This window comes from Aptenodytes patagonicus, chromosome 1, assembly GCF_965638725.1.
Source record: "Aptenodytes patagonicus chromosome 1, bAptPat1.pri.cur, whole genome shotgun sequence".
NCBI lineage: Eukaryota > Metazoa > Chordata > Aves > Sphenisciformes > Spheniscidae > Aptenodytes > Aptenodytes patagonicus.
Window position 1 is genome coordinate 40,529,729 of NC_134949.1, and position 12,785 is coordinate 40,542,513.

General features: G+C 42.1%; 1 protein-coding gene across 2 annotated transcripts in view; it reads right to left on the reverse strand.

Annotated features, from left to right (window-relative positions):
* The window catches only part of PTPRR (protein tyrosine phosphatase receptor type R), a 154,827-nt gene that overhangs the window by 2,703 nt on the left and 139,339 nt on the right, over positions 1 to 12,785 (reverse strand). For both annotated transcript variants that reach the window (XM_076332911.1, XM_076332902.1), the window contains 3 exons: positions 11,594 to 11,704; positions 9,597 to 9,754; positions 5,517 to 5,630 (listed from right to left, as the gene is read on the reverse strand). In XM_076332911.1, coding sequence (XP_076189026.1) covers positions 5,517 to 5,630; positions 9,597 to 9,754; positions 11,594 to 11,704 — 383 coding nt within the window. The remainder of the gene's footprint in view (positions 1 to 5,516; positions 5,631 to 9,596; positions 9,755 to 11,593; positions 11,705 to 12,785) is intronic.

Below are 12,785 nucleotides of genomic sequence, written 5' to 3' on the forward strand. Positions count from 1 at the left end.
CAAATTCATAACTCTTGGCTGCCTGCTGCCTTCAGCTGCTCTCCTCTGTGCCTGTCCCCTGCCTGGAGATCCAGCGAGAGTCTAAAGGTGATGGGAGGGCTTTGCTTTGGTCTTCTGTGCTGCTTAGCCTCCTTCCTTCCTCCTCACTGCTGCGTCCTGCCCTGCCCACGCAACCCCTTCCCAGCCAGCTTCCCTCCCTGTCTCTCTCATCAATGTTCCCCCAAGATGTGCTCTAAGGGAGTGCATTTCCCAGGTTAGATCTGCTGTGGGGAAGGGGTGGAGGAAGGGAACATATCCAGGGAGAAGGACTTGGCAGGAAGGGCAGGTTAAAACAAGTTTGGCTGCACTAGGCTGTTTGTGGGGGTGATCCTTGCTGCTTCCTCTTCAGTGCTGAAGTAACATACAAAATCCCCAAGAAAGCATGTACAAGCCTGGCTGGGGCTGAGCCCAGCACTACCGCATTTGCCCTGTCCTAGCAAGCATAACGGAGATGTTACGGTGCTTCTGAACCCTGTATGGGCAAACAAGTGCACGTCCCTGTCAGCTTAGGGGCACCTGAGTCTTATACAGAGGTTCAGACAACTTGGCCTTGTCAGTGCTATTATATACGGGATTCATAGAACCATAGCATCACAGAATGGTTTGGGTTGGAAGGGACCTTTAAAGATCATCTAGTCCAACCCCCCTGCCATGGGCAGGGACATCTTTCACTAGATCGGGTTGCTCAAAGCTCCATCCAACCTGACCTTGAACACTTCCAGGGATGGGGCATCCACAGTTTCTCTGGGCAACCTGTTCCAGTGTCTCACCATCCTCATAGTAAAGAATTTCTTCCTTATATCTAACCTAAATCTACCCTCTTTTAGTTTAAAACCATTACCACTTGTCCTATCACTAAAGGCCCTGGTAAAAAGGCTTTCTCCGTCTTTCTTATAAGCCCCCTTTATATATTGAAAGGCTGCAAAAAAGTCTCCCCAGAGCCTTCTCCTCTCCAGGCTGAACAACCCCAACTCTCTCAGCCTTCCTTCATAGGAGAGGTGTTCCAGCCCTCTGACTATTTTCATGGCCCTCCTCTGGACGCACTCCAACAGATCCATGTCTTTCCTGTGCTGAGGACTCCAGAGCTGGACGCAGTACTCCAGGTGGGGTCTCACGATAGTGGAGTAGAGGGGCAGAATCACCTCCCTTGACCTGCTGGCCACGCTTCTTCTTCTGCAGCCCAGGGTACGATTTGCTTTCTGGGCTGTGAGCGCACATTGCTGGCTCACGTCCGAATTTTTCACCTGCCAATAATCCCCAAGTCCTTCTCCCCTTTGTTCTTGTGCAAGGCTCACATTTAATAGCAAGGAATTCTCTGTGTCCCTAAGACATCGGTTTGTGCAAAAGGCTGCGTGGAAGAGCACTTCAGGAGGAAATCTGCTCAAGGAGGGAGGTTTCCTCTCCCGTGTCCCTCGTGCCCAGAAGGGATGTACCCACAGCTACGGCACCTCCGGGTGTGCAGCCTTCGTCCTCTGCCAGCCCACACTGCCAGCTCCTCTGCGAGCTGCTGGGCTCTCTGCTTCTTTGGGACTCTCTGGGGTTGTGCTCGGAAGAAACAGCCCCTGGTATCCTGAGGGCTCGGGGACTGTGACCAGCTCTGCCTGGGCAGCCACAGGGGAGGGAAGGGTCCTTTACCCTGCCCTCTGGCTCGCTGCTAGTGCAGCTGGATGCAGTTTACTCCAGAATGAATGTGATGCAGGGTTTGGGATTTTTTTTTAACCTGAAGTGATTAGTCAAAACACTTAAACAATGAATTGACGCACACTGGAAACTCTTTTCATCCTGTCTGAGGAGCCAAGAGCAAAGTTATCGGACGTCATTCCAAGAATGTGCCTTTAAGGTTAAGAATGTGCAAAGTTTCTCGATATCACAGTAAGTCTTGAAGACGCCTCACATCAAACATTTCCTGTTTCTGTTGCAAAACATAAAAAATGAACTGGGAAAAAAAGTAAGCTGAGCAGACCCATGGGTCTGTCTTTCTATGAATCCGCACTGAGCATGGCTGTATCTCCATCTTGGGTCAAGATTTTGTGTGGGTGGTCCATTTCCTCATGTTAGCTCAGCACAGATGATTACTGCCAGATCCATTCACCCCTTAACTTACACTCAACACCTAAGAAGAAAGTGGCATCTGGACATACCTTACCTGGGAACAGCTCTCTCCTGTCTCATTACGTGTTGGAGCTCTATTTTAAACTCTGTTTCCAGAGGGGCTACATAGGCAGTTAATTAAACTATTTTTCAGCGTAACTTTTTGCCACCATCTGCAATTTGTCTGGATGCTTGTTTGGTTCTCACTGAGTGTGCTGGGCAATGGGAATGTTTTGGTAAATCACTAGAGCATCACTGCGAGTCTCTCAAGCGCAGCTCTTTTCTCCTATAGCTCAATTCACTTTGGTAGAAATGTGGCCATGGACCCATGTGACAAAAAGTTCACACACAAGTGGATACCATCGAGTGTGTTTGTTCCATCAGTAGGTCTGCATTTGGACGGTGCAGCTCTGAGCATGAGCAAGCCTGTCTGGGATCCTAGTGGAGATGAGGTATCAGAGATGAAATGATTCAGTGTACCTCTTGGGCAGGTTTCTGGCTCCTAGGTGGTCAGATAAAACCACCCTTTTCTGATGAACTCTCTTTTTTATGTTTTGTGAGGGCAATCTGATGTACAAAGAATAAATTGGAGCTCAGCTGCTGGCCAGCATCATGAGGAAGACAGCCTTGTCTCTGTTCCTGCTCTGCTCCTGGTTGTACCCCATTGCTAATGTTGGCCACGCTGGTAACTGAAGTGCAACACAGCTATGGCCAGAGCCAGCTCTTGCAGCCATGCCTAGTGGGACATTTAAGTTCATTTTGCCAGCTTCATGCCACATGTAATGACGCTCACATGCCACCTGCCAATAACCACCATGTCAGGACTGGGTCATTGGGGAAGCTGGTCTCATGGAGCTTTGTCCATGTAACAGTGATACTCGTCCACTTTATGAACCCACCATCTGGTTGGGCTGGCAGTGGCTACTGTAGTCTTAGGGGCTGCTAAGCTCTGCCTTAGCAATCCTTGCTATAAACTGACTGCCCGGTAAGTGAGATCCATTCTGCAATATGGCCAATTGGAAAAAGGAAATAAAAAGAGTTTTTGGTTACTGAGTTTTGCCCAGAAAAATGTCTGTAAAAATTAAAACACAGATATAGTTTTTGTCTCAGGCAATGCCTGAGAATATGAAGAGCTGAGGTGCCTTAAGCAAGATCTCTGGAGTCTATTTATATAATCTGAAACTCGAAAAAATACAGAAATGCACAAATCACATGACTTAACAATTTTTATAACAAGCTTTGTGTCACTGAGATTGCTGTTATGAATGTTTATATTTGGGTCACATTTTCATTCTCTTTCCAAGTTTATCTAGGATACTAATACATATAAGAAAGTTCATTAGTCAGATACACTCAATGGAATTGTGTTGTCAGTTATAATGCTGAAAATTTGGATTATTTTTTCTATGGCTGAAATAATGACATAAAAACTGACATAGCTGAGACCAGAGTTTGCTTCCACTTCTCTACAGTGGAGTGTAAAAGCAATAAGAAAAAGCTTATCTTATAATAGAAATACTAAAATGGGGGAGAGCACTACAAACCTTTTTCAATAAGATGAACAGATAATTGGAACAGAGTGTTGGAAATTTGGAGTTGATAATTTAAAACAGAGTAAGCATTTTTTCCTCAGCTCTTCCATCTTTTTTGTTGCTGAGATTTTTAGGTCAGGAACTCCCCTTGGAGAATTTTACACTCCAAGTGGCTCATGTGGCACTGTAAGGATGACATTACAATCTCTAGTATGATGAAGGCACGTGGGAGGGGAAGGCAGAGGACGTGATCCATAAACATGGTCAACTATATGGATTCTGGTCCTTCTGCATTTCGTGGTTCCAGTACCTTTCAGAGCTCTTCAGAACACAAAAATCCTGTATTGTCCCTTTGACCTGAGCTCTTTTTCAGCATTTGCACCCTTATGGGTTGTTTCCATTTAAAGAAGAAATGTATGTCAGAAGCAGTTAATATACTTGCAAGGAGATTATATGATTTGGTACCTACAGCAGGAGAGGAACGAGACTTCTGTATTCTTGGTGCAACCCTGTTTATTTACTTTATACAAAATCCTGTTTCCCCAAGCAGAACAAGAAAGAAAAGTACAACCAAACCAGCAGCTTCCATTGTGCACAATACCCACATCCTCCTTTCCAACACAAATCTCTCTTCAGCCATGGTTTCACAAAACAAAGCACTCTGCAACAATGCTGGCTTACAGTGTTCCTGCTCCCAAGCTGTGAATTCAATCATGGAATTGATCTGACTTAAGAAAATTCTGCAACAAATGCCTTCCTATTTTCTTAAGCTGGGTAAGTTTGCCAACGCAATTCAAAAGGACCCCCAGCACAGCTGAGGAAATAGCAACAGCACCAGATTTGGCTCTCTCCACTGCATACAGAAACTACACACTGAGTGAGCCTGGATGTCCCTGTCAATCCAGGTGTCCTGATTTCGGCAGGGATAGAGTTAATTTCCTTCCTAGTAGCTGGTACAGTGCTGTGTTTTGGATTTAGGATGAGAACAAAGATGATAATGCACCGATGTTTTAGTTGTTGCTAGGTAATGCTTACACTAGCCAAGGACTTTTTAGTTTCCCATGCTCTACCGACTGAGAAGGCTGCAGGTGCACAAGAAGCTGGGAGGGGGCACAGCCAAACTGGCCAAAGAAACATTCCATACCATGTGACGTCATGCTCAGTACATAAACTGGGGAAAGCTGGCCAGGAGGGGGGGGCCGCTGCTCGGGGACTGGTTGGGCATCGGTCGGCGGGTGGTGAGCAATTGTACTGTGCATCACTTGCTTTGTGTATTATCATTATTATTATTATTACATTATTATTATTATTTTATTTCAATTATTAAACTGGTTTTATCTCAACCCACGAGTTTTTCTCACTTGTGCTCTTCCAATTCTCTCCCCCATCCCACCGGGGCAGGGGGGAGTGAGCGAGCGGCTGTGTGGTGCTCAGTTGCCGACTGAGGTTAAACCACGACACCAGGCTCAAAGACAATCCCTTGCCCCGTGTCTCTTGTGTCCTAGTGGGATGCTGCAGACAGCAGAAAGCTCCAGGAGGAGAAAAGAGGAGTGACAAGTGCCCAGCAACCACAAGGTTGCCATCTCAGGAGAATTTCATTCAGTGGAGTCTCACCCAGTTTCACCCAGAAAACAATATTCCTTACTCAGGTTCTAAATACAAATGTTAACTTTGAATATTCAGCTAATGCTGTCATAAGAGTTGACAAAAGTGATGGCAGCCACTTCATGTAAAGCAACATTCAACTGTGAAAAGGTTTTCAGAATCATTACTGAATCATTACTGATCATTTCAGTAATGATTTCAGAATCATTTCAGAATCATTGACTGATTTATGGTTCTTCTGGAACTCACCGATCCACTCGTAGCTGACAGACAATGCTCAACGCATCTACAACTCCCTCTTCCTTCAACTGCTGACAACCAATGGCCGTGGCAATAAAACATCCAGTTCTTCCTATACCAGCACTGCAAAGAAGGCAAAATTTAACAGGGTAATGGAGTTCACAGATCAAAAGAGTTAAGTGGAAAACACTAAATAGATATGAAAACACTAAAAATATGAAACATGGAATTGCTAGAACCCACAGTTCCTGGGTGCATGACTAGCAAGGGTAACTACTCTAGCAAGGTGCATGACTAGCACGGGTGCACTGTTCCAGGAGTCCAGTTGTTGTGGGTAATTTGTGAGGCTTACACATTTCCAGTTTGCACACAAGTGTATGGTAAGAAAAACAATCTCCATTAGCACCACAAAGTCCAAATATTCTCTGGCACAGTCCAAGCAAATGATGGAGATATGCACAGAACAGGGGGAAAAGCCCACCTAAAGGCAAAAGTCAGTAGGGCTTTACATTTGAAGCCATCAAAGTATACAGGGGTCCTGCTAACCAACCTCTAACCATGAAGGTAAAAAGCACCTAGAACCACGCTGATGAAGTTAACCACCCCCTCTCCTGTGATTCTGCAGGAGGGAGAAGGATTTGGTGCTGTAACTCTCCAGGTTTTCTTGATGTCTGCTTGGAAACAGCCATTTTGGCATTATTTTTACTCCCTGGGCCTCCAACACTTTTGAGAATCTCTGCCCCGCTCTGTTTCTTGCTTAAGTGATGTGGAATTCAGTGCAGCTCATCCCTGTCACGCTGCACGGCAGGAAAATGTGAGGAAAATAGTTAGAACATGGAGTCAGGGGTCCAGATGTCCGTGCCTGGCTTTATAGTAAATACTTAACCATTTGGTGCCTTGCTTTCTTCATCTCTGCAATGGGTCTGAACGCTACCTGCCTCATAAGAGCTCTGCAAGAGTTATTTAAATTAATGCCAGGAAGAATACGTTGAGTGTCTCAGATGGAAGCTTGATATATCTGAGCGCAAAGTGTTACCAGGAGTATGTCTATTTGCTACAGCTGAAACAAATCACAATCTACTCACCACAGACTGAAAGATAGGAGTGCTTTAGAGACTCAAGAGCCCTCCCATCTGGAAGTGAAAATTTCCAAGAGGACTCAGCAATATTAAATATATGAGGATGTCTAAGCCAACCGTGAGGGGATAATGAGATGTAAAACTGGCAGCATAAGAAAGGATCGAGTGAGATGAAGATCCTGAGTTGACAGCCTGTCTGTCTCCTTGGACATCAATATCTATGGGAGAAATGCATCCAAAAGGAGAATATCACAGTTTATGAAGAGGGATTTGGAGAAAGCAATCTAATGCATACCCCCATTCTCTTCCTCAAATATTTTGAAACCCTTTAAAGCGGGGCTAACAAGTTTAAACAATTCAGATGTAAGTGAAATTGGCTATGATGAAGGGTTCTTTCTTTCCCTATTTTTGGTGTGGATTAAGTGTTCTTGGACAAGTTCTTAATATGTATTAAACAAAGACTAGGGTTTTCTAATGTATTTTCTTCCTCAGCTCAGGCGTGCTGGTCCTATCTTATTACATAGCTTTATTTCAGACCACGCAAGATAAAAATGACATTGTTCTTCACTTGCCTGACATTTCTTTCCTGGTATATCCAGAAAATATGGAGAGCTACTTACTTTGAAGTATTTTCAAACACCCAAATCTGGTCTCTCTCTATATATTTCTATTATATATATTTCTATTTTTCCCCTTTTTTTTAGGAGTTTAACATGTAGTAGCTCATTCGTAATGACTGTGGTCTGTTAAGTGGGAGTGTGGAATATTGGACTGTTATGGTTTCAGGATTAAGAGATGCAGGCAGCATGCTTTTATAGAACATGTTCATGCACTAGCTGATGAGGAAAGAAAAGCAAAAATTTCCAGCAATAACTACAACAGCGTCAAGTTTCTGAGCATGAAAATTTTATCCCTTATTCTCATTTAAGAAACTCTTACAAGTCCTCCAATATGCCAAATTGCTGGTTCTTCTGGGAAGCAGAAAATGGCATTGTGGTCCAGATTCTTGGTCAACTTGGTTTCACTGACTTAATGGGGCTAAATTAGTTTTACATTTGCAGAATATAATCCTGTCTTCTAATTCTTCCTTACTGATTCAATTTAAATAAGAAAACCTTTTCCTTCTATATTTGAAATCTCTCAATTAAAACTTGTAATTGATCCCAAACCACCTAGTTGCCATTAACCCCAAATTTATTTTGATGTACTAACTACACATCCAAAGGACAGATTAAGGAGGTATTTTCCATATTTACCACATGCTTTCGATGAGTGACATGAGAGAGGAAACATATGCCTTTCCAGGGAATGCCACTATAAAGATTGGTAAGAACTTAAAACTTTCTTCCTTTGGAAATCTGTGTCCTTGGCATGTGTGTAATTAGATCTGCTGATTTTAAGGGCCAAAGCAAAAGTTTAATCTTTTTCCTATTCTTCTACAGAATAGGAACTACTTTGCTAAAAGAAGTAAAGTCCTTCTTATATCGCGAGTCCCGAATGGGCTCGTCACTGATGTGTGTAAGATAGCACCCCATGCTACAAGAAGACACGTACAAAAAACTGAATTACTTTTTTTCCACTTGTGTCCTATTAAAAAACTATTAAAGCATTTCTGCTTCAGATTAAGGATCATTGTTTAAGTGTGCACTGTAATGCTCCTCTGGAAATAACTGAGAATTGTGCAGCTGTATCTGAGGTCCAAGTTTAAAAGTGTGCACAGGCTCTATAAGACCTGGATGACCTCAGCTGCAACTCAGATTAAAAGGGAAGAAGCTATCTGACTAGAAAATGGGGTGTGAGTGAGTTTACCCATTTTGTAGACCATAGTGTAGTGAACGTATAGATAGCTGAGTTGTCACTGAAGAACTATTAATTTTAATCACAACTGAGAGGATATCTGGGTCTTTAATCAGGAATAAATTCCTGCTCATGATTACAGACCTTACTGTCATATCACTCACCTCAGAAAGACACCCCATTCTTCTGAAGACCTTCATTACTGAAGATCCTTACTGGAAAAATGGGACTCTCAATAGCCATCCACAGATTTGTGGATTGTTTAGGGAAACTAAAATTCCTGATAAAAACAGCTGCATAAAATTTGGGAAAGTTCCTTATTCATCACATTCTGGATTTGAAAAATGACGGGTGGTTCAAAGCTGGCTTCCATTTCTCTAAATATCCTAAACATGGAGTTGAAAAGAAGTGGTTCAAGATGAAAAGTTCTGGTTTTGATGTACTTCTAGGAAAAAAAAAGTACTATCCCAACTGTAAGAGATGTATCATCACAGTTATGAGACAAAGCAAGTGAGGAAACACTGATTTTAATTTTTTTTTCTGTTTTGCTTCACCTACTTCTTTCCACCAATATAACAAATCCAGTACTACTTCCTACTACTTAAATTGCAACATGGGGCAATGAATCAATGTAAAGCAATAAAGTGGAACTTAATTAGAATGATTAGAAGGACATTCTCTGGTTCATTACAATTTGTGTGAATAACACTGTGCTCTTGAGTACTGAATAACACTTTGCTCTTGAGTATCAAACCAACCGCCTTTGTGAAAATGTTCACAAATTTTAGTACTGATGTGTTTTGGTGTCCAAATTTGTACCTGATGCCTGCTGTTCAAAATTGACTTGCTTTACAACATTCTAGCCAACCAGTCACAGGACATTGCATCTGAGTTAGGTATGTAATTATGCAACAAGACTAAAAAGAAAGCAAATCATGAATAAGAAACAGAAGCAAAATAATTTTTCCAGCTGGTCTTTCAAAAACAGAGTTCATTAGCAGAAATGGAGAACGCTTCAGAAACGATTTGCTAGCAACAAGGGAATTCTCTCCAAAACTCAAATCCTCAAATATGAACAGAAAAAGTCAATTAGCATGAAGAGGATCTGGGCAATTTTATTCTTCCCCAAACACGTTCTTTGTTTAGGAGGAGAACTGTTTGATGTGCTTTGCTGAGGCCTTGCTTTGGGCAGTCATTTAAGATTGCAAATTACCTGCAGTGCACAATGACAGGCCCTCTGCCAGGTGATTGCACCCTGTCCTCTTCTACATCCAGCATGAGCTGCAGCAGAGGCTGAGCGCTGTCGGGGGTTTTGTGGTCCGGCCAGGATGTGTACCAGTAGTGTTTCACACTCTGGGACTGACTCCCTTGCTGAAAATAATATGAAGATTTTATATGCACACTTGCGGTGAACAATTCTTTTTATTTCTCTCAACGTTATGGTAAAAAGACAGTAAAAATGTTAAGACAGATTTAACAATTTCTTTTTATTAGACTCGGAGGGTGCAATTGCAGGGAACAGGCGTGCTTCCAGGGACACCGTTGTAAGAAGGGTTTGTGCACCTGAAAACTTACCTGTTTTTCCAGCTATGTAATTCTGCTCTGTCCATCTGACTACTGACTTGCTGACTGTGTTGTCAATTGGGAATTGTCAGAGGTCTGTGTTGGATCAGCAATAAGATCTAGAGAGATTAGCTTGATCTGGGTTTCTGACTCTCTAAATTATTATATATTTCCACTACCTTTTAAGGACATTATCATAAAGGTCTGATACTAAAATTACAAGAGTATTTAAGTTGAAGGTGCAGAAGCACTGCCCTTCTAGATTAATCAAACATCCCAGTTTGTCCAGTTATTCTCTCCAAGAGAGGCTGCTACCACTTACTTCAACAAGCAAACGGGCTAAATATGGGCTAGAGTAATTTGTGTTGGACGATATGACTTCTGCCCACTTCTTACTGCCTGGGCTGGAACGCCAAACAAATTTTCCCAATTCATTATTTATTGTAATGCTCTGTCAGGAGCAGCAGATGATGCAATCCGATAGCACGTAAGTGTAATACGGGGAGTAACTTAAAAGAGGAGCATCTGCCTTATTTTGCACGGTTAATGTTTAGAATCATAGAATCATAGAATCATAGAATCATTGAGGTTGGAAAAGACCTCTAAGATCATCGAGTCCAACCATTGACCCAACACCACCATGCCCACTAAGCCATGTCCCTAAGCGCCTCATCTACACGTCTTTTAAATACCTCCAGGGATGGGGACTCCACCACTTCCCTGGGCAGCCTGTTCCAATGTTTAACCACTCTTTCAGTAAAGAAATTTTTCCTTACATCCAATCTAAACCTCCCCTGGCGCAACTTGAGGCCATTTCCTCTCGTCCTATCGCTTGTTACTTGGGAGAAGAGACCGACACCCACCTCACTACAACCTCCTTTCAGGGAGTTGTAGAGAGCGATGAGGTCTCCCCTCAGCCTCCTTTTCTCCAGGCTAAACAGTCCCAGTTCCCTCAGCCGCTCCGCATAAGACTTGTTCTCCAGACCCCTCACCAGCCTCGTTGCCCTTCTCTGGACACGCTCCAGCACCTCAACGTCCTTCTTGTAGTGAGGGGCCCAAAACTGAACACAGGATTCGAGCCTGTGCGGCCTCACCAGTGCCGAGTACAGGGGCACAATCACTTCCCTACTCCTGCTGGCCACACTATTTCTGATACAGGCCAGGATGCCATTGGCCTTCTTGGCTGCCTGGGCACACTGCCGGCTCATATTTAGTCAGAACCACGAAAGCATGAAGCTTTCCTTATACACTCCTTACATTTTTAGCTTCTCAAACGGGCTATCGATGCACTCAGCACACAACATGAGCAGCGTATCTTTTTCAGAATGATGCTATGCTAGTTCTTTCATTAACTAAAATCCCTTTACATCACCTTGGCAATGCTAAAAAGGCCTCAAAGCAAATGTGATTCAAGAAAGTGAAACTTGCACTCTTTTTGAAGCCTTTTGTATTGCCAGAGTGATACAAAGCAGCAATACGGTAAGTGTTCCAGTGCTTTGGTCTCAATCATACCTTGCAGCTGTGAGCTTCACAGCTCAGTTACTCCTCCTGTAAAACTCTATGACCTTAAAAAAAAACACTTTAACTTCATTTAACATTAAAAAAATAAAGCATTAGGAACAATGCTTCTCAGATGCTGATTGTTACCTTTATTGTAAGCTGACGGACAGTATAGTTCTCGCATTCTTGCACACTGTTAACAAGGACTTCAACCTTCCCATAGATTCCTCTTTTTTCTGGCCAATAGAGCACGCATTTCTGGAAAGCAAGCATCAGTGTTGTCAACAAACTGGATCCTGGAGCCATATTCATATCTAATTTTTACACAGAATTTTATTTGTCTGGAAAGTTCAGATGAATTCAACCAAGGTGTTATTCATGTCAGAAGCATTCCTAAATAAGAAATTGCAGGGTTCTTAATGAATAACTTAGCCTGATTTTCAGGGTCTGAGTTTTTCAAATATGGATCGCTATCACTGAACACTTTGAACAGCTGTTTTTATTCTTAAAAGCTCAGTGAAGTTCAGTTAAAGGAATTATTTTCTACATTCAAAATTAAAGATTTTTTTCTAGAACATTCTTTAATTCATAGAATTAAATTTATAAAGTTTACTCTTTCCAAAAGGGATTTCCTTCTGTGCAAGAAATTCAGAATTTGTCCTCTCCTCACAAGACTTTTTATCCTCTTTACTCTCCTGAGCCCTGATACAACAAGGCATGTAAATGTGCCCTTAGATCTTACTGAATTCAATGGGACTTAATGTGCATGTTAAAGTATTTTGCAGAATCTGAGTTGTCTACTATATAACTTACTGGAAATGAATGTTAAAAAAATCCATCAGTCTTGCTAGAGCTACACAGAATTATATACAGTATTCTTAATGAATCAGTAGTGTTATACTATTTCAGCAATGTATCTGACAAGCATCTACTAAAAAGGAGATGAAGAAATATTTACAATATGAAACATTTTTCCCCTGCAATAGTTTGCTTATTTTCAAGTCAACTGCAACTTCATATTAATTTCCATTAAAGTATCTTTATAGTCGACCTGAAAGCAAACAGTCCTGTTGTATAAATACTTCTCTAAAAATAGATGCTTATTACCTTAAGAGTGTAAGGTGTTTGAAAGCCACATTTTCTGAAATAATGCTGACCAATCTGACTTGTTCATTAAATAACCCCCCCCCCCCCAACAATTAAAGAAAACCTTCTTTTTAATATCCAATGCACAGGTAAAAAAACACCGAGACAACAGACAGTTCTACAATAATAGGAATCCCAGAAAGAACTTGTTTGTATTTCCTCACAAACTCTTCCTGAAGAAACTGCTATATAT